At 30.4% G+C, this 22,728-nt stretch overlaps 1 protein-coding gene across 1 annotated transcript; it reads left to right on the top strand.

Moving 5' to 3' along the window:
• Positions 1-2,620: 2,620 nt before the first annotated feature.
• On the top strand, positions 2,621-7,627 carry IDD12 (indeterminate(ID)-domain 12). The gene is made up of 3 exons (XM_078997155.1): positions 2,621-3,324; positions 3,880-4,279; positions 6,568-7,627. The coding sequence occupies exons 1-3, from the start codon at positions 3,093-3,095 to the stop codon at positions 7,361-7,363; spliced, it is 1,428 nt and encodes a 475-aa protein (XP_078853281.1). The 5' UTR covers positions 2,621-3,092; the 3' UTR covers positions 7,364-7,627.
• The last annotated feature ends 15,101 nt before the right edge of the window (positions 7,628-22,728 follow it).

Raw genomic sequence — 22,728 nt, 5'->3', positions numbered from 1 at the left:
TTTATTTTATATAAAGATATATTTAATGTGTATAAAAATGAATGAAACGATACATTATTTCCAAGACGTTGGTTATCCATACAAACTCATTCATACTTAAACAAAACATTCTTTTGAAATCATTTGACTGGTAGACACAATTATCTGCAAAGTAATCGCAATATAGACGTTCCTTTCCTTCCTCAACTTCGTGTGTCTTGTTAGTAAAGGGGCTACATCAATGATGAACATATCAACATCATCCGATGATAAGTCGAACCATTTTTTTTTGAAAACATCTTGAAATTGTATAAAATATAGCGAAATAAAAATAATAGTGTGAATAAAATTGGGTAAAATGATATGAATTTATAGGTTAAAAAAAATTTTAATTTGACCTCGTTAAACGATCAAAATAATGTCTGATTGGTTGCTTTCTCTAGTTAAGCTTAGTTACCATTGCAATGAGTTATCACATAACAAGAAGTAGAGGTGGTGTTTATCCGGCCTTAACGACACTATAGAGGTGACACGTCGGCCCCTTCACGACTTTCCATGCCCATACCATATGGTCTAAGTAATTATAATAGCACCTTCTACAGTCGAGAGAGACAAATCTTTGGAGACAAAATCTCTATCGGCATTTTAGGTATAGGCAAAAAGATATAATGGCGCACCGATGGCGATTAAATGTTGTTGGGACCGGTGGCTATGACTTCCTATTTTTGGCAATGACTTTTGTTGTCACTTGACATCCAAATTCTTTTGGCAATGACTTTTGTTCTCTCTTCGCATCCAAATTCTTGAAGTGTGCCAAAGAAACATATTATTGTGTTGAAGCTTATTAAAGACATCAACTCGTGTTTTTTTAGTGGATCAATAATAGGCCTAAGGATCCTAATTTTGGATGTATAGACTCGTGTTGCAAATCATTGGAGATTCTTTCCACTTTTGTTTAAAAATAAAAAGATTACTACTAATGTATCATAAATTTTAATTAAATTGTATGATACTGATATGAAGGGATATGAATACAATCTCGAATTGGAATCCGTTATTCATAATTTCGAAAATACACTTTCAAGTTGGAAGGCGAGGAAGTAGGAACTTTTCTTTTGGAGGTCAGCTTAGAAAAAAGAGTTATTAATTCCAAGGATAAAGAGGGGCTGGACATCGGTAGCCTTCGTGCTCTAACATTGCACGAAAATCAAAGATAACTTGGACAATTGTTTAACATTGCAGGAAAATCATAGATAACTTGGACAATTGTTTCTAACTTGTTGTGTCCGATTTGCAATGAAGTTTTTGAACGCCAAAGAAGTTATTCAGATGGTGGAATTACGTTCCCATGTCCACATGATGTATTTTTAAGGCATACAAATTAACAAAATAATTTCCACTTCTTCTGTTAAGAACATCAAGGTTTTAGCTAGCGATGTGGTCAAATATAGAGGAAAGAAATGTTAGTACTCCTTGGATTGGGTGGCTGGTGTAGTAATCCAAATAGAGAATGTAACAAGATCTTGTAATCTAGTCTCTTGCTATCTCTTTTAGCCTAATAAATTCTTTCTTTCTTGTTAAAAAGAATAGTATGACTCAATTTGAAATATTTAATAAAAATGTCTTGATTTAGAGGTATGAATTCAATGGCTATTAAATTTTTAAAAAGAAAAGAAAAAGCTTAAAATAAATATATCATTGAACTATTATATAAGTTAATACATTATTGAAATATATAATAAAAATGTATAAAGTTAAAATATAATATGAAAATCTATTAAAATCAATATTTGCTTATGGTGAACACGTTGAGAATTGATCCTTTTGAAAGTTTTGTTGGTCTTTTTTTGTGTACTCTATTTTGCTAACTTCACATGTTTACTCTCTCTCTCTCTCTCTCTCTCTCTCTCTCTCTCTCTCTCTCTCTCTCTCTCTCTCTCTCTCTCTCTCTCTCTCTCTCTCTCTCTCTCATGCCGACGTGACAGAGGAACATAATATTCATGTTTGATTATTAACCATGATCACCGAGCCACATATTTTTTTTTCCCAAAAAACCCTCTAATATACCAGTAATATACCAGCATGATAGTATGTGAATATATAAACCACCACCACCGCAACCACCACTATGTCATAGCTTTTTTTTGCTGCAAAACCCTCAATCGTACCATTACAACGGATGAATGTAATATTTATATATGAATAAGTATATTTATATATAAATATTATCTGTTTCGTCATCCCGATACATTCTTCCGTCGCGCCGGTATGTTAGAGGGTTTTGCGGCAAAAAAATATGTGGCCTAGTCGTAGTTGCGTTAGTTGCGGTGGTGGTGGTTTATATTTACATATGAATATTAAATTTCTTCATCGCACCGATATAAGGTAGGGTTTTGCGGTAAAAAATATATATATAGCCTAGATTTGTTTTCACGTTCACGATTTTATAATTGTTCTTATTCGAACATTATCATATATATATATATATATATATATATATATATATATATATATATATATATATATATATATATATATATATATATATATATTCTCATGTTTTTATCCAAACATATATGCTTATATGTCTCTATCTCTGCTTTTCTCTCTCTAGTTTCATGTAGATACACTCATGGCTACAAGGAGGGTTATAATTTGTTATATATGTATATAAATTACCTACATGCAAAGAAACATATACATGTATATATAGCATGCAAATTTGTATAAGTCTAGGGTTTCAATATGTATGCTTTTAATCTGCGTGCAGATAAAGACAGATCTACTTATAGAGAATAAAGAAGACTCATGAGGTAGCTAAAAAACGGGGTAAGACCATAGATAGTGACTCCTCTGATGTAAGAATAATTTCCTCAAGATTTTTTGCTTAATTATTTCCTACAAAAAATTACAAAATTTGATCATTTTGTTGATTATATATATATGTGCGTGTATAACACAAGAGAGTAAAAAGAAAGCTACTTCTTTAAAAGCTAGACGTGGGTCTGTTTCTTTTGTTTTGTTTTCCTGAAATTGATTCTTCATCTCTTGGCTTCTTCTTCTTCTTTCCTTTTCTTGAATTCTCAAGTAAACGAATACAAAACCCTAAAAAAATGATGTTCACAGCATCGGTTTATTCTACTACTAGTAATAGAAACTCGACTTCTTTGTCTGAAGAAGCTGCACGAAGCACCGTTTCTTCAGCTATTACAAGTAAGGCTCATCATGAATTCTCTCCATCAATGACACTTTCTTCAATTTCAAATCATGTTGATCAAGAACATGACCATCTCTACCCTAATCATCAGAAGATCAAGAAAAAGAGGAACCTTCCAGGAAACCCAGGTACAGATTTTACTAATCTTGATTTAGCGAAAATTGTGACTTTGTAGTAAATTCTTCACACTTGTATATTAGTTGCAAAGATCGAAGGGTGATCGCATTACTGCCGCTGTCACTCCTCTCACTTATCTGTAATTAATAAATGTGTTTAAAGTTTTAATAAAAAATCATTAAGAGACAAGTTATATACATATAATCGATATGATGAGCAAATTTTGCAAACTCCATAATAAGTATTGCTCGCATTTAATTTAGAAATTAAATATTCTTCAATTTTTTTTTTTCTATAAGTCTTGCTATCCAATTAAATAGTAACATGTATAAAATTTAAACTTTATTTAATGGTATTTTTAATATGACACGTGATATCATTTAATTCGACATAAGTATTTAGGAGGATATTTAATCTCATTAATTTATACCCAAAAATAGTTGATGATCTTAAATCTTGATCATTAGTGGCATTATTACCATAAGTGATTTTCTTGCTCAATTTATACCCCAAAAGAGTTCGTTTTGATTATCTTGATTAACTTAATTGTGTTTATCAAACAAAAGACCCAGATGCGGAAGTGATAGCATTATCACCGAAAACACTGTTGGCAACAAACAGATTTGTGTGTGAGATCTGCAACAAAGGGTTTCAGAGAGATCAGAACCTGCAACTTCACAGAAGAGGTCACAATTTGCCATGGAAACTGAAGCAAAGAAATAACAAAGATGAGATCAAGAAAAGGGCTTATGTGTGCCCTGAACCTAGTTGTGTGCACCACCACCCTTCTAGGGCTCTTGGGGATCTCACTGGAATTAAGAAACACTTTTGCAGAAAACATGGTGAAAAGAAGTGGAAATGTGATAAGTGTTCTAAGATATATGCTGTTCAATCTGATTGGAAAGCTCATTCTAAAACTTGTGGCACTAGAGAGTATAGATGTGACTGTGGTACCCTCTTCTCCAGGTAAGTTTTACTATTTTACCGATTTATTTACTTTTAAGCATTTATAAATGAACAATGGATGCATGCTTAATTAGGTTTTATATATATTTAAACTTATATCTTGTATATATGAAAGCTGAATTGAACACCCTTAATTGTTTTGTGTTTCTGGAAGTTTTCTTGAAGTGTATAACTGCGTTGGGCCATATAATTCAGTATATGAATACACGTTGAAATGAAGCTACGTATTTGTTCTTTTCACCAACAAACGATTTTGCATGCATGAAATGAAGCTAAATTTTGCAAAAATGAAGCTGCATGCATTTAGCAAAAGTGAGAAGTTCTAAACAATTAATAGGGGTCATGTGCGACGTTTTTTCGCATGCAAATCTTGACAATCTGTCTAAACCATTCATTTTTACAAAATACTATGTTTTTCTCTTACAAACTTAAAAATTCGTTTCATAAAGATTCATCAACAATGTCTTCAAGCTTATAACTAAATTGGGTAAATGTTTGAACACATGTAAGTAAGTAGAATTTAATGCATTTTCTTTCCGTTTACTTCACTCATTTCCTCCACTTTTACAAGTCTTTCTCTTGGTCTCATGTGCACCAAAATAGCAAAGGTTTTGCATGGAATAATATTGATACACAGCTAGAAGGGGGTTATAAATGCATTTAAGACAGATTGGCAGGAGTGAAATGGACACACTGATTATTACTTCCACTGTTTATTCTGTTGCTTTTTGATATATATATATATATATATATATATATATATATATATATATATATATATATATATATATATATATATATATATATATATATATATATATATATATATATATATATATATATAAACGATGCATATGAAAGTGTTTGTACTTTGTACAGTCATATTTTGTAAAGCGGTTATTTTGGAAACTAAAATTTATGAGTTTTCTTCGTAACAAAGAAGCTAGGCTTTTGTAATAAGCTAGATTGAATATTGCTAGGCTTTTGTCATAAGCTAGGTTGAATTTTGACAAAGCCATCTGAGCAAATATGTAGGAGTAAAGCAGTAAAGCCTAATTAATTAAAGATCCTCAAAATTTAGCATTGATTGAACGGAAATATTAATGATCATCGTAATTGATTATATTCACTAACACGTGAAAAAAAAAAAAAAAAAAAAAAAAAAAACCGCGGTCAGCATATATAGCCCGATTTTTTCTTTATATTTTGGCGTGCAATTTATTATTAATTTGTTATAAAAAAAATATAGTTATTCAAGAAAAAAAGGACTCTAGAATAAGTTTAATAATGAATCGTTACGTATACCTAGAGGTATCGAAATGTATTGGTCACACCTTTAGTAACATGTTCAAATAATTTCAAATATTGCAGCATCTAAATACATTGGGTTCATATATGTCGGCATATTTTTAATAATTAAGGTATCAGTAAAACGATTTAATACATTGCATGGGTTCATATGTCGGCATATTGGTAGACATTTTATCAGTCTGATTATTTATTTTATTTTTAGGTAATATTTAAGTTTTACTTATTTCATCTTTAGGGATATTTTGAAGATAAAATATAATCCAAACTATTAAACTAATTAGTTCTTAAATCAATGAGTCAAAAATAAGAAAGAACGCAGATATAAACCATCTCTGTGTGAAGTTGCTCGTATAAGATTTAAGTTTGCTGTCTAGAAAAATAATAATAATAATAAAGATAAACATATATTATAATATAATGGTATTGACCAACTTGTTAATTGCATAGGTTTCTTAGACCTATAATTAATGTGTCACTTTGTAGAATCATACGATTAAAAAATAATATAAAAAGCCTCCAAATTATTGTCCCTAATAGACATAAAATTGGACAAACATTTGGATGTTATTTATGAAAGTGAGTAGCATACAATGATGAAATTTCCTTTTTCTGCCTTAGAAAAAGTAGAAGCTCAAATCACTTTGGACTGCAGAAATTCATGAAATTATAATTGGACCTGAATCTTTCATTTAATCATTTCACTAGTTTTTATATAAAAATAATCAACAAATATAACCTTAAAAACCATTTTTTTTTCGTTCATAAACTAATAAATGCTTCGTAATCTTCAATAAAAAAATCGAGTGTACTGTAATAACAATCTTTTACTTTTCAACTTTTTATTTGGCAAACACTAGAAAATACAAAAATCAGGCAAGTCTTTTCCAAAGGTGAAATGATTGGATTTTACATGATGTATAATTTGTATTGCATGTAGTACAAGTTATTAATTTCTTGCTTACATTTATGGTGTATAGGAAAGACAGCTTCATTACCCACAGAGCCTTCTGTGATGCCTTAGCTGAAGAAACTGCCAGACTCTCAGCAGCAGCAGCGGCTGCAGTATCAATAACTAACAACCACCACCCTTCAACTATCAATAATGTTATAAGCACCCCCTTCAACATTCAACAGAATCCACAAAACACGCCGTCAACTCTTTTCCCTTTCAATCCCACCCTAAACCCTACTTGGATGGTCCCCAACCAAAACCGTAACCCGGTTCGAATCAAACCTGAATTTATAAACCACCACCACCACCACCAGCTACTTCCGGTAATTTCATCGCCATTTTACCAAGAACCCAATAAGGAAATTATGATAACTTCACCACCGCCGCCATCCCCCACAATGCACAGCATCCACGTCAGCACCAGCCCTCATCATCGGCCGGCGCCGCACCTATCCGCCACCGCGCTCCTCCAGAAGGCGGCGACGGTGGGTGCGGTGGGGGATCATGTGGGGTCGACGATGAGTAAGTTGGATATGGGGGAGTTGGTTCAGGTGACAACTGCTGCCGTGATCTCGCCGGAGTACCACCAACATATGGGTCTCGTGTCTGGGAATATCGCCACGTGGCAGAAAACGGACCGTTTGACTAGGGATTTTCTTGGGTTAACCGGTGATCAAGAGGATGATCACCATGGCGGTGGGGTTGAGGCTAACGTGAACGTGGGAAACATGTTAACGTACACGGGTGGTATAGAGATCCCAGACCATGGGTTCGGTTTTTCCGAGCCTACAACTGCCTCGGAAGCATGGGGCAACTGTTAGAGCTGAAAGTACAAGTGATCAAGCATGGTTTTTGGCCACAAAGGGTAGAATGGTAATATACCAAACGAAGTTGAAATGACAGATATACCCCTCAGGCCTCAAGAACGAAATGATTATCTTTGAACAAGAGGACACTCTCGCTCTTTCCAAATTTCCACATATCTTTCATGCTCATTATTTGCTTTTTGTTGGGAAATTTCTTGAATTTAAACTTCAATGTTTAATTTGTTAGTTCATAATTTGATTTTTTTTTTCTTTCATTTACTCAAATTTCTACATTTCATTTACTCAAATTTTTATATTTTCATTTAAATTTTTATTAAATTTTTTTAAAAAACTCTTGATTATTTAGTTTTACATGATAATCAGTTATTTTCTATTAAAACAAAAATAATGATTTTTTTTGTTAATTTAAGCAGAATATTAAATAATTGAGATTTTTTTGTTAAAAGAAATCACGATTTTATCAAAAAAATTCCCAAAATAATAACACTTTTCTACATATTTTCCTACATTGGCGGACCTAAGTGGTTCCCGGGCTACTACTCCGTTTTCAGTCCGCTAATGTAATTTTTTTCTACTAAGATGCAAGATCTTTAAAAAATAGTGACACTACTATTTTATAAGTGTCACTACTACTAAATGATTCTACATTCGTCAATGTTTCCCTATATTTTATTGGCGAAACATGCAATAATTAAAGGTATTTTTTACTGACCAGTCACCAAAATAAATTTCTACTAAATTATAAGACGTATTCGGTAAACTAGACTGTAAGTTTTTAAATCATGTAAAATTACATAGAATGACTTATCATTTTGCAAAAATTATAAAAGATGTTTTTATTAAACACTACTTGAAACTTTTGTTTTAGTTAAAAACTAGAAGCTCTTATTATCGGAGGAATCTTTTTTTCCTGAGTTCTTTCTTAATATCTAAAAGTTAGAAACTCCCAAAAATTATGTGTGGAACATGTCCATAATCTTTTGTTTCGGTTGTAGCTTAACTACTTATAAAAGAAAATCCAAAAGATCAGTTAAATAAATTACTCAAACATAGTAATAAAGGAAACAATCACTTCATATCATATCATACTATATTATAAAGAAAACATTTTTTCTTTCACCACATTCATTTGAAACTCACAACTTTTCATATTTCCATACAATATACTTAATTTATTAACTTAAATATGCTTTTAGTTATAAACATTATCATAAATAGAGGAATTTGTGATTTATCAATATGATATACTTAATTTATTAACTTCAATATAGAGTTAAATAAATAACTTACATTAATATATCAAATAACCTTAAAAATTTAGTGTAAAATTTAAAACCTAAAGAAAAATATCAAATAATGTTAAAAAAAAATTCAATATATATATTTTTTTAACATAGTTAAAATGAAAACATTAAATATAATAATAATAATAAAATCTAAATTGATGAATCGAATTAACTAAAAGGTATCTGAAAACTATATTCTAACAATATATTTTTAACTTACGCCACGCAACGCGCGGAAATTCGTCTAGTGCAAATATAAACCCTAACCACAACCATAGATAACATAAACAAGAAATTAAATACATCATTCAACATTTAACCATTGCCCCTTCACATATTTTTTTTTTATTTATAGAAAAAAGGTCAGTAAACATACAAAAACTAATTATAAAAAAGGAATGGAAAACAAGCATAAATACTAACGTAACGTTTAGTTGAAAAACTTGCTGCTAACTGATAAGCTAGCTGTTGACTGATAATATAGCTTATTATTTAAGAGTGTTTGTTAAAAATTAGTTTTATAAGCTTGTCAAAAATTATCTTAAAATAATTCATCAAAAGCTTACTTAAAATCTAGTTCGTAAACTAGAATAAGTTATTTTTGTAATTTTATCAGACAGTAAATTGGAATAAGGTAGTTTATACGCTACCTTATTTTGGTCAAAGAGGACCTTAGTGTTGCATATGAATTTTGGTAATTTAGAGACCTTGAGGATCTTCTTTATTTTTTCTCCGATCCTATAATGTGTTTGGATCGGTTCTAGTTATGTTTTCTGCTGAACTGCTATGAACAAAATACATCTACCGGGTTGACATGTATATACTTATATAATGGGTTAATTGACTAATATAGTAAGTTAGTAATCAAGTGTTGTAGTTTTATTAAGTCAAGTAACAAACTTTTGTATTTGCCAATTAAATTATTAAACTAACATTTAAGATTGTTTAGTACTGAAAATACTCAAGGTAACTTGTTGTTAATTAAAATGTATAATCTTTATGTTAAATATGTCACTGAACTAATATTTTTACGTCAATTAGGTCGCTAAAATGAGAATATTATTTCAATTGGGTAAGTAAACTAACACTTTTAAGCACTGTCTTAAACCCCATAAACATATAGTGAAACAATAAAAGATTATATTCTAATTTGTGTTGAAACTAAAAATCCAACAACAATATCTACGAGTGAAAGGATAGTGAAGATAAATTCAAAGGAACATAGCCTTTTGTAAAGGCTAAGTCAAGGTAAAAACCTGTGGTAAGCGTGAGCATGTAAAGGAAAGTAAGTGGTGGTCCGGCGAGATAGAATGGTAACGACAAGATCAAAAGGAAAACAGGAAAATGAAATAATTAAGAGAATTTAAAGAGAATAAAAAATTAAAAGAAAATATAAATATACCAAAGGCAAAGGAAGGCAAAAATGTCAACGGCTATTAAATTTTGAAAGTTCTTGACAACATAAATCATGGGGATTATAATCCTTTCTTAAATTCCGTGCTATTGGAGTGCACAACAAGATGACCCACCAACCACATGTCTAAAACCGGATTCATGGAATAAAAGTTCCTATTATTATGAGCTAAAACTAATACGTAAAAAACTTAGAAATTTTTAATTGGGTGTTGAATTCGTGTACAAGAGTAAATGGAAAAGTAATGGTTGCATGTTGGTATTTTTTATTTGTATTTGTTTTTTTATTGGAGTTTTTTTTAATGGAAACTGTTTCTTAGCATAAAATGTAGGATCTCAATTTTGATAACAAAAAATGAACAATAAAGTTTGTTAACTTTTGAAAACGTTCATAATAAGTGAAAGCTTAATTGGTTAACAAGATAATCTAATCGGGTTAATCAATGTTTTAGGTTTAGATTTAATAAAAACAAGAGTATGACTTTTTGATGATGTGTCAAATGCATGCCAAGTAGGCGCCATGTGAGCAAGGTTAAACCATCGGTCAACAAAGAGGGAAATGAGTAAAGGGATGAGAGCATATTGTGGGAAAAGACTAAAGAGGGTGGAATAGTGGTCCTTAGAGATAGAGAGAGAGAGAGAGAGAGAGAGAGAGAGAGAGAGAGAGAGAGAGAGAGAGAGAGAGAGAGAGGTGTTAAAGAAAGGGGTTCATGGGACATACAAAGCTTTTAGAAAGTATAGATGTTAAGGTACATTACATACTATTTGCCTAGAAGAAAAGACTGCATATTAACCAGACAAACCAAAAGGCTTAAGTACTCTTCTCTTCCTTTCTTTATCTAAAAAAAACTTACAGTTTATTCCTCATGACAAGAATCTCATCTCTTACCTTTTTCTTCTTTTTTTCTACCTTCCAATCCCAATAATTACCAATTGCTTTTTTCACTTTCTTTTATCTAAATTCCACAACTTTATTTACTTGCATATTACAAAAAGCTGACAGACTACATACACAATATATAGTTATCAAAAGAAAAGTTAAAGAGGAAGATAACCCACCATAGAATAATAAGTGCGTGTACTTGTAATGGTTCATCAACAAGCGTTTATATTTTCAGTGAGTTCATAAAATAACAAACTATATATTCAAAGGTGTGTATGCTGATTATTATGACTTCAAATCACAATTAGGAATTTGATATAATGCAATTGATGATATGTATGTATCATGAATGATGAGTTGTGGAAAAAGTGAAGAATGTGAGTGGGTAGTCAAAAAAGTGTATGAAATGAACATGATATGAAACTACTCACAAAGACTAAATTAAAATGTATTGAGTATATTTCGATTTGCATATTGAGGGAAAAAAAAAAAGGGGGGGGGACCAATTTCTTTAAATAATAGATGTCCTAATCCACTTATGGATTTTGGCCCATTGAGCTTTAATTTGATGATTCCCAGAATTCAGTCAGTTACATTCTTGAATGAATGAATGAATGCATTCAGCCTGTAACAAGATATAAAGCACGTTAAGGTAAATGTCGTTTGGAACATGCACAATAAAGCCTGTCTTGATATATCAATGTTGCTTTTGATTTCAGTGAAAATTTGTTTTTTTGTAAACTCTTTTAACAATTTCTTAAAATCCATGAACTATGGGACTATGTGTTGTGTGTGAAGTTGAAAAGAAATGCCATGTATAGAACAAAATATTTACCTGTGTTTTATTCAATCCATTTCATCAAATTCTCAATCTAATTGGTGAAAGAAAGTGAGTAGATTAGGATTTATTTTAGCCTCAATAATAAAGGTGACAAAATCTACAAAGCAGAACTTGACAAATATTGGTAGTTTCCATTTTAAGTATGTGTAAGTAGGAGTCGAATGTTAATGCTATAATTCAATATTAAACGAGAATACAAAGGCCATAGCATTAACATTAGAATAAACTATACTAGGCTTTTTTCTAATCTTGTCAGATGTATATATACATTTAAGTATAAACAAAGTTTTACAATTACTCTTGGTTTTATGATACATAGATGATAAGATTGTTATCAACATCTTAGAAATTTCAAATTTAGGTTTTTCTGTGCAGGGTTCAGAAGCAAAATGCATGAAAGTTGATAGATAACAATGACTTTAAAACCATGAATATGACCTCTTAAAATATGTACTCCAATAACAAATAACCAATCGATGGCTAGAAAATGAATTACCGCTTAAAACTGAATGAAGCAATGAAGTTCTGCAACACGCAGATTACATATATATGTTGATTATTGCTTCAGATCTAAATCCCTAATATGGTATAGTGTGATTAGTTCGATATGAAAACCGAAAGTTATCAGTTTGAAGACAAACCCTGTAACTGGTCATGGCCGAGATTCCACTGATTGACAGCCTCCCCGCTGTAAATTCATTCAAGAAAGTAGAAACTACGATTACAATTTACAAATCAGTGAAAAAGACTTGAAATTTCCCTCTTTCCTTCCAAAGAAAAACGTGTGTTTTACTTTCCTTCCTATACTCGGTGCATAATTCTTAAAAAATGGAGACTTTCATTCATATCCTTCGAAACTTTAAATATTACTTATATATCCTTATAAATTTTAAAATTACATATATATCCACCCAAAATTATAAAACTAACATCTATATCTAAATTTATAATTTAAATAGATTTAAGCTAATTAAATAGTATAAAACTATCTAAAAATCAAAATTACTTATGATTATACTAAAATACCCTTCTCAATTTAAAAACTAAATTAACAAATTTAACAGTCGTTGTTGCCAAATCTCGACGGCCAAACATTATGTGCAAAGACGGTTACATATGAACACCAATAACAATTATATTCAAAATGTATGAAACGTCTTAACATGAAACAAAGATTTGACCTATCAAATTCCAATTACGCCAATTGATGACGAGTACGTTTCATAACCCCAATTTAACTTATTAAAAAATTTCATATGTGATCTATCGACTTGTTTTCTGTGTTGTTTTATAATTTACATTCCATAATTTAAACTATTAAAAAATTCATTATAAGATTTAAGCATAATGAAGAAGATGGGAACTGGACGTAAGCTTCGATGCGGCAGAAATGGGGCAGGAAGGTTTCTAATATTCAATTAGGTTTAATCCTAATTAAACAGGTTTAGTGTTAATTTTTAATTTATGAAGGGTATTTTAGTACAATCATATTAAATTTTGATTTTTGGATAAGTTTTTTCATATTAAATTATTTTAAATCTAATTAAATTATAAGTTTGGATATATATGTGAGTTTTATAGTTTGAGATGGATATATATGTAATATCAATATTTGAAAGGATATATAAGTAATATCTAATGTTTTCAAGGATATAAACGAAATTTTCCCCTTAAAAAATTATGTGTTCGTTAAAAGTAGGGTTTTATTTTGTGTAAGTAATTTTTTATCACATGTCACACTCTCATTCGATTTGTTAAGTATAGTTTTGTAGTTATTTAAATTAGTTTCTTTTTCTTTATGTCAATTTATGGGTTTTTCTATTTTAATAAATTTCGCATAATATTTTAATATAATAATTACAATAAATTTAGTAATAAATGAATATCAATTTTATTAATAAATTTATCTTTTTATTTCAAAATTTTCAAATTAAAACTTATTACTTTATTTTTGTTATTTATTTAAATTTAAAAGATAAAAAAAATCAATTTTAATAATTCATTATTTTTAATCTTTTAATAAATTCAATGTTTTTAAATATTTAAACATTTATATTTAATTTTTATAATTAACCACCTAATATGCTCTCGTTCCTCAACATGTTCAAGCTAAAAGGGTTCTTGCAGGCTGCAGCTAGATTTTGGGCTTGTAACATGTGACGGATGCCAACGATGTAGTTGGGTTTCGTGTTTACGTCAAATAAAAAGAAAAGAAAAACGGGCTCAAAGGGATTCTAGTGGGTCTTTTGGTCCACGAGTGATTAACCCCAAGAGGCTAATCTTAGCTCATGAATAAAGAGGAACAAAAAGGAATCGAAGAAGAAGAAAAAGGGTAAATTGTAAAATTAGCTCATCTGATGTACTAAAAAATACATAATTTATTTTTTTTAATCCGCATGATCAGTCTAAAATTAAAATATATATATATATATATATATATATATATATATATATATATATATATATATATATATATATATATATATATATATATATATATATATATAGAAAAGTGATTCGTACACAACAATTTTTTGCCGTACACAACAATTTATGCATTATAAAGTTGTACAATACAACACTTTAAAGCACAAATTGTTGTGTGCGGAGAAAAAGTGTTGTGTACAAATCAGTTCCCATATATAAATATATATATATATATATATATATATATATATATATATATATATATATATATATATATATATATATATATATATATATATATATATAGGTTCAGGTTCATTTGAGACCATTCTAATTTTATGAGACCGTAAGACCAAATCTAAAAATAATTTTAAAATGCAAAATAAATGGAAAAATCCAAAAATTCTTTTTTTAAATATTATTTTCGGAACTTGAATTAACTAAAAAAAAATAAAATTAAAATTTAAAAAAATAAAAAAAATAAAAAAAATAAAAAAAGAAAAAATCCGTTTTTTTTTTTTTTTGAAAAATACGTGAAATATTCTAAATAGAATATTACACTGACATATTCTAAAAAATAATTTTAAAATGCAAAATAAATGGAAAAATCTAAAAATTCTTTTTTTAAATATTATTTTCGGAACTTGCATTAACTAAAAAAAATTAAAAAATAAAAAAAAAATTCTATTTTTTTTTTAAAAAATACGTGAAATATTCTAAATACAATATTACACTACACATATTCTAAAAATAATTTTAAAATGCAAAACAAATGGAAAAATTAAAAAAAATTAAATATTATTTTCGGAACTTGAATTAACTAAAAAAAAATAAAAAAAAATTTAAAAAAAAAATGCGTCTCACGGTCTCTCAAAATTAGGCCGTCTCACATGAACCTAACCATATATATATATATATATATATATATATATATATATATATATATATATATATATATATATATATATATATATATATATATATATATATATATATATATATATATATATTAGGTTCTATGGTAAATAAAAAACCCTAAAAATCATAAAAATACATTAAAAAAATACTTAGAGATCACAAAACTTTTTTTTAATTTTTTATGAAAAAATCGCATGTTGTTAATGAATTTTTTTTTTGAAAAAAAAAATTTAAAAATTGATTTTTTAATTTTTTTCAGCGAATTTTTTAAAAAAAAAACATGCGATTTTTTATAAAAAGATTTTAAAAAAAGTTTTGTAATCTTTAAGTATTTTTTATGTATTTTTAGAGTTTTTTGTTTTCCAAATAACCCTTACATATATATATATATATATATATATATATATATATATATATATATATATATATATATATATATATATATATATATATATATATATATATATATATATATATAGAGAGAGAGAGAGAGAGAAAGAGAGAGAGAGAGAGAGTGAGTGAAAGGAAATATCATTTGATAACTCATAATTTTCCTAAAACTAAAGGTTGAATATTATATCAAAATTTTTAAAGGCTTAGATTAAAGATGACATAATTGTGATTATAAGTGAATTAAATGACATTTGAGATTTTTATTAATGGACCTTAGGGATAAACTTGGTATAGAAAACATCTTTTAAAAAATCAATAAAATATAACTTACCAATTAATTGAAAATCATTAAAGTACTCTCTCTCTCTCTCTCTCTCTCTCTCTCTCTCTCTCTCTCTTATCCTGTCCTATATATGTTAAATGGTATGTATGATGTAACATCTTCTCTTATATTTATGGAGCTTTTAATGACAAGAATTCCAGACGGATTGTTCAACCAAAGATAGCATTATTCTAGTTTACTTCACTTTATATTCTCTTTCAAATCATTCACTTAAACATTTTTCGTATTCATTTATTGTCTTTACCTTGATCATTATCTTCACTCTTCATTTATGTCTTGATACTTTGTTGAATGGTATGTACGATGTATGTTAAATGGTATGTACGATGTAACATCTTCTCCTATATATATGGAGCTTTTAATGACAAGAATTCCAGACGGATTGTTCAACCAAAGATAGCATTATTCTAGTTTACTTCACTTTATATTCTATTTCAAATCATTCACTCAAACGTTTTTCGTATTCATTTATTGTCTTTACCTTGATCATTATCTTCACTCTTCATTTATGTCTTGAATACTTTTTTGAATGCATTAACTCAGACTTGACTGGTCTTGCCAGACTTGACTGGAACATTCTTTAGTTGCATACTGATGGGTTTTGGTCATAAGACATCCTATGTGCTCATACAAACCGTAATGCTTGGATCTAGGTTTCTCTATTGTACATGCTTTGAATCCAAGACTATAAATCCTAATTCTAGCATATGGAAATCGATATTAACATATAATTAGGTTTAAGATGTTACCTTGATTGTTATGTAGCAATAACAATCCTAATTCCTCCTTAAATTGACTTTGGAAGGCTTTGAGTCACAAGTGTCACTCCTCTAATGGCTTACAAACACCAAGAGCAAATGGAGAAGGTATAAAGAGAGAGGAGAGAGGTAGGAATTCGTCCTTAGGACTTCTTGGGAAGGCTTACACGAATTCATGAGCCTTATGGGGTTTATATAGGTGTAAAGATTAGGGTTTTAGTCCTTATCCTTATCTAGTTGCTTGCCCACCAAGTAACCATAAGATAAGTCTTAGAAACCCTTATCCTAGTCGAATTCTAAGGCATTATCTCCTTAAATTCGTTCACCCTATATTTAAGATAATCCTTACCTTATTTTGTAACTATTACATAATTACAAATCAGCCCCTCTAGTTTAATTAATTACACTTGATCACAAAATTAATTCCTAATTAATTAATTCACCAATATTAATTAAACAAATATGATTTCTCCTTTAATATATTATTCTAATAACATATTAATAAATCATAATAACCTCTCTCTCTTTATTTATTTCTCCAATCAAGTTGTTTTGGTGAAGGCAACCCAAAAGGACCATGCACCATCGGGTCAAGTACATACCAAAATAGTTATGGACTTAGACACTAATCCAACAGTCTCCACTTGGATAAGTCTAATAAATATTCTGCGTATGACTTCAGATCCTGATCTACAATCATAGCTTTCCAAAGCTGCTGTAAACTCTGATCCTATCAGATACGCGTGTCCTTAGATAAGGGATCATATATTCCTCCATTCTAGATATCGTATGAGACATGATTTCTAATCATTCTCTTTGTACTATTTCTCGATTCCCGATTTATGACAAATGACTAATTGAACAAATCAAATTATCCCTAGTTCGGCCGAGCATTTACGTTTGTCATCACTAAACCATCGAGGGGCCCAAAGATATCGCTTTTATTCTACTTTGAATAAAAGGAACGGATAAACTTTGATACAATGCTTGCTTGCACTCACTCACCGAATCACACACAACAATATGTTTTGTAACACCAAGTTACTAGTGTGTTTTCATATTATCAATATGCAACCGATTAGCAAGATACAACTCACACATCTCGGTTTTAAGAATATAAGATGTTATCGTCTCACCAATCACTCGTGATCCAATTCATGGAGTGATCCAAGTGAGCGTGGGTTTAATCCAATGCTCAAATTCATATTCATAAGCACTCATGAATGTTTCAGCAAACATTTGCTTATGTCTAATACTCTTTTAGACAATCCACACACCAATTCACGACAGTCTTCATTCATATCTACTTCCAACATATGAACGACTTTGGCCCGTTTGAATAATTCGATTATTCTTAATAAACTCAATTATTCTGGAAGTCAAAACATGCAAAGTGAAACACAAGAATAATACTAATCCCATATGGCCTCAAAACTTTGAGTATAAATAAAACTCCTTTTATTTATCACCATATCGATTACTCATTATTTGTCGTTTCGGGTAATCAACTTCTTACTTGAATTATTACACTTGTCCCATGCTCCTAGCATGCACACAATGTTTACCTGTGGTTCTTACTTTTGTGGAATAGACAAATTGCACACATTTCCAATCATTCTCATTTCACAACTCCAAATCCATTTTCATAAGTTTAAGAATATCAAATTCTTGACACTTATAGAATATGCAAGATTCTAACATTTTATGCAATAATTCTTTCGTAATGTCACTGCACCAAAGTCACAAAGACTATTGCCAATGATATTACAAAGTCCTTTAATGGAGATTGTTACAAGACAATTCCTTAGATATGATGTCTCTCACTCAAAGTACATTTCTTTGAACATCCTCTTGCATAAAAGTTTCTAATCTAGTCATAGATTTTCAATATTTACTTCCTAATATGGATACGCTTCCATATTTTCCATATGACAACTCATTTCTTAATAGAATCTTTTCTATTGATCATAATGTCAATATGGTCCATTAATACCATGCTTCTAACTACTCACAAGCAACCAATCCTCGTCGAACTTTGGATTGTCCTTTGATAGTTGTTTAATTATTTTAGTCAAAACCGATTCTAGTCCCTTTTTCCTCTAAATGCGCTAGACATTTGGAAAATCTTAGAATGGTCAAACATTAAAGCATTTTCAATCGATCCTATACCCGAAGCGTATGGGACACGATGCACAATGTTTTATTTGCTATGTTCTCAAAATTCGAATTGTGAAAAGGAATTCCATAATCATAATCGAAATTTTAAGAACACAATATGTACCTTTGACTAAATTTATTAACATTTCTCAACTTAAGCCTTTAGATTTGAAATGAAGCATAATATTCTCTCCCTTAATTATAGCAAAACAACTTTACAACCCTTACGACTTTGCAAGGTATAACTCTTGTTTTTCTATAATTAATATTGCCAACTTGCAATACTTTCCATAATAATCATACAATCATAACATTTATGCTCTCACTATCATGATGAACATAACACATATGCTCCCACTAGCTTCGACATGTATTCATAAACATCTTAACTTTCAGAAAACAATACCTATTGAATTTCTTAAGTCCATGTTTCTAATACTTAATGCTTTGATAATCTTTTATCAAGGCCTCTTAAGCTTATACACCTTTGCCTTAGATAGTTCATATGTGTGTCTAAACAATTAAGACTAATTGCCAAACCTCACAATTCAAATTATGGAAAGGGATACCATAACCATAATCGAATTCGAGAATGCAATTTAACAATCACTATCTTCTTAAAATCTATCTTAGTGAAAGCATTTCCTCACAATCATTTTCATGAAGGAGGAAATCTTATGACACTCAGATTTAAAGCGGTGTATTTGTTCGTATCCATGTGAATTTGTTAAAACCAGAGTTTACGACAAATTCAAACTCGTATGGACCGAACTCTTTTAAACTTGATTTCTTGCCTTATGGTAGCACAGTTGCCCACCACGTCTTCCAAGTAGTTAAGCAGCTCACCTTTTCCTATCAATGTACCTTTCATTGATTAAGGTGCTTTGCCTTTTATGCGTTCAAAATGAGAACTCATAGGACTCACATGCATAATTAACTCGATTGGAACAGCACAGAAACAAAATAATGTCAACACGATAGGTTCTTAACCTCAACTCGTGTGCTAGTGATGATCGATAAGGTTTGTTTGATTTGTTCTTGAAACCTTTCAAGACCATTAAGACTCCCACTGACTCCTTGACATATAAGATTCTCTTGTCAATAAACATTTGTTGACAACCAAATATTCAAGAGTTAGTGTAGCTTTTATCAAAACACTTCATAAATTGGTCCTAGTTGGCCTTTGTCTTATCCAAGACATCACAACTTTCCACATTTGATGAATGTTATAAACCTTTAATACTTTTCACTTATTGTCACAATCTTAACTTTAAGACTTGTTATTGGAACGAAGTATGATAGACTTCTTGATTTAACCATTTCTTCAATCCTTGATTCCTCTCCTTAAACATACAATTGTACTAAGACTCACTTAGAGGATCAATTGAGATATGGTTCTTAATCATTAAGACCCATTATAAAGCATAAAAGCTATTATCCCTTCTTCTCAGAATGGAGAAACTTTTATCTTTCTGCTTACTTGATTCTTCTTATTCGTTCTACTATTGATCTAAACCCTTTAGTCAATTCAGAATTACACTTAATCTTGTAAGTGTAATCATATTTACTAAGCCTTTAGTAAATCATGGCGAATATCTTTGTTACTCTTATGGTGAACTTGGTCAACACACAACTTTGTGTACTCGATCTCCTAGTCTTTCACTTGATACTTTGTCAACGAATTTGTCTAATTTCCAAATATGAAATTTCTCATTCATCATGCAACCAAGTTGCGTGATTCCAAATTTCAGTCCAATTGAAACTTTGGGCGATGAGAAACTCTCCCTATTTGGTAAATTCTCGACATTTCCATAAATAACATAACTAAGAATCATATCCATTCGTTGTAGAAATATGCAAACATCAATTTTCATAACGATTTCATTGCAAGGAAGTAAACAAATAAATAAGTCAAAATTTATTTTATTTATAAATGCAGCGGAAAAACATTTGTCCTTACAATTCAAAATCTATTGAAAACTATGTAAAAGGAAAATTTCTAACAACTCTATCATAACTATCTAAGCTCAAAATCCAATCTTCAAGTCCATGCGATCGAGATCCATCTCTTGTGATTAGATTCATCTTGCTCTCTTATCAAGCTTCCTTTCTTTTCACCGATCCTGCAAAACATTCAAATGCAATCTTATCACATCATGTATTAAGAATCAATGAATAGGAACTTAGCGGAGTTAGATAGTGGATTTTACCTAAAGCGTAGTCATACTTTTGACTCTCTCATCTCTTAGATCTCTTAGTTAAATAGGGCAACTTCGTCTCCAATGCCCCTTCTCTTGGCAATAAAAGTAAATTGACTCTTTTGGAACAACATATGGAACTACTTCAGACATCGCCTTTCTCTTATGATCAAACTTTTCGATCATTGCATGTCTTTCATTGCCATTGTCTATATCCATAGAGGTCTTGAAGGCAAATTCACCAATCAACTTTGCTTTTCTATTGCGCCAAACCATTGCTGATTCAGCAGCAATAAGCATATAAGTGAGATCAATAAGGGTCACGTCGTGGTTCATCATATAATACTCTCTTACGAACTCACTATACGAGTTAGGAAGTGACTGAAGAACCCAATCAACAGCCATCTCTTCACCGACAACGGATCCCATCATTCTTAACCTATCAATGTGTGACTTCATCCCTAAGACGTGTGCACACACCGACTTTCCTTCTTTATGTTTACTTGCCAAAAGGGCTTGAGTGATATTGAACCCTTCAATTTTACAATCTTGTGGGTTAGGGAGAATAATTAGAGGAGGAGGAGGAAGTGAAGCATGATTTCTTGTTCCTCGATCGAATTGTGGAATATCATCTTCATGTGGAATGCGTGTTCCACGGGATTTGGGAAGACCATAGTTGTCGAACTTTGACATCTACAAAATGGGAGAAACAAATTCAAGTTAGTTGATTGATTGATTGAGTCCTTAGTAAATCACCCAAATGAGATACTAAAGCTAGGACCCAACACAATACGCTACAACCTAGAAAAAGGGATGTCATAATCTAGTTGAAGAATATTTGAAGGTAAGTGAATGGCGATTCACCAATTTCCACCATGAAAAACAAAAAAATAAATTTAAGTTTTAAATCTATGAAAACTCCTAGATCCTTTGAGATTCATTGAACATTTCAATGGCATGTTTAAATCTCGATATGCCCCTCTCGTTTGTGACTGGGATGCCGAGGATCACAAAGCGGGTGTGAATAACCATGCAAAGTTACATGGTGCCCTCACATGTTACAGTCACCTATTCGATATGCCGGTAAACCACACACGCTCTACCGAACTATGACAAACATTGAGTCACCGTTTGCAACCTTTCCTTAGAACCATTTAGTGTGCCGGTAAACCACACACGCTCCACTAACGTCTTCGCAAGGGCACAAAGTGTAATTTCATGGAATTGCATCAATTCACTTTGCCTAAGTAACTATGATTGGGAATTTGTGAAAACATTTAGTTACTTTTGTATTTCATTATACTTATAATGGAAGGTTTCGTCCTATCCTACCCGTTCGGCTAACGACCCTCCACTAGTCGAAAGTGTGGTGGGTAAGAGTGGATACCCATTCAATCGCCATTTTATAGACAATTTCCTTGAACACCCCTTATAGACCATCTTCGTGAATGAGGCCTACTAACGGTAAGACTGACTTTTACTCATACATATATATAATGTTAGACTTTTAATGTTATATATAGTATAGGTTGCATTTTACACTTTTAAAATATTAGGTGGTTAACTTTAACAATTACACTTTTAATTCAATTAAATGGTTAACCTAGACTTTTATGGATTTATTAAGTCTCTTTTAATTATACTCCTTAACTAATTAATAAAACCATAGGGTGTATTTGAACTTTTCAAAACATTACTAAGGTTTTAGAATTTAGCATTCCTAATCAACTTTTAAATTCCAA

Source organism: Lactuca saligna, chromosome 5 (assembly GCF_052625555.1).
Source record: "Lactuca saligna cultivar CGN05327 chromosome 5, ASM5262555v1, whole genome shotgun sequence".
NCBI classification, from domain to species: domain Eukaryota; kingdom Viridiplantae; phylum Streptophyta; class Magnoliopsida; order Asterales; family Asteraceae; genus Lactuca; species Lactuca saligna.
This window is presented reverse-complemented; position numbering and strand designations above follow the sequence as displayed.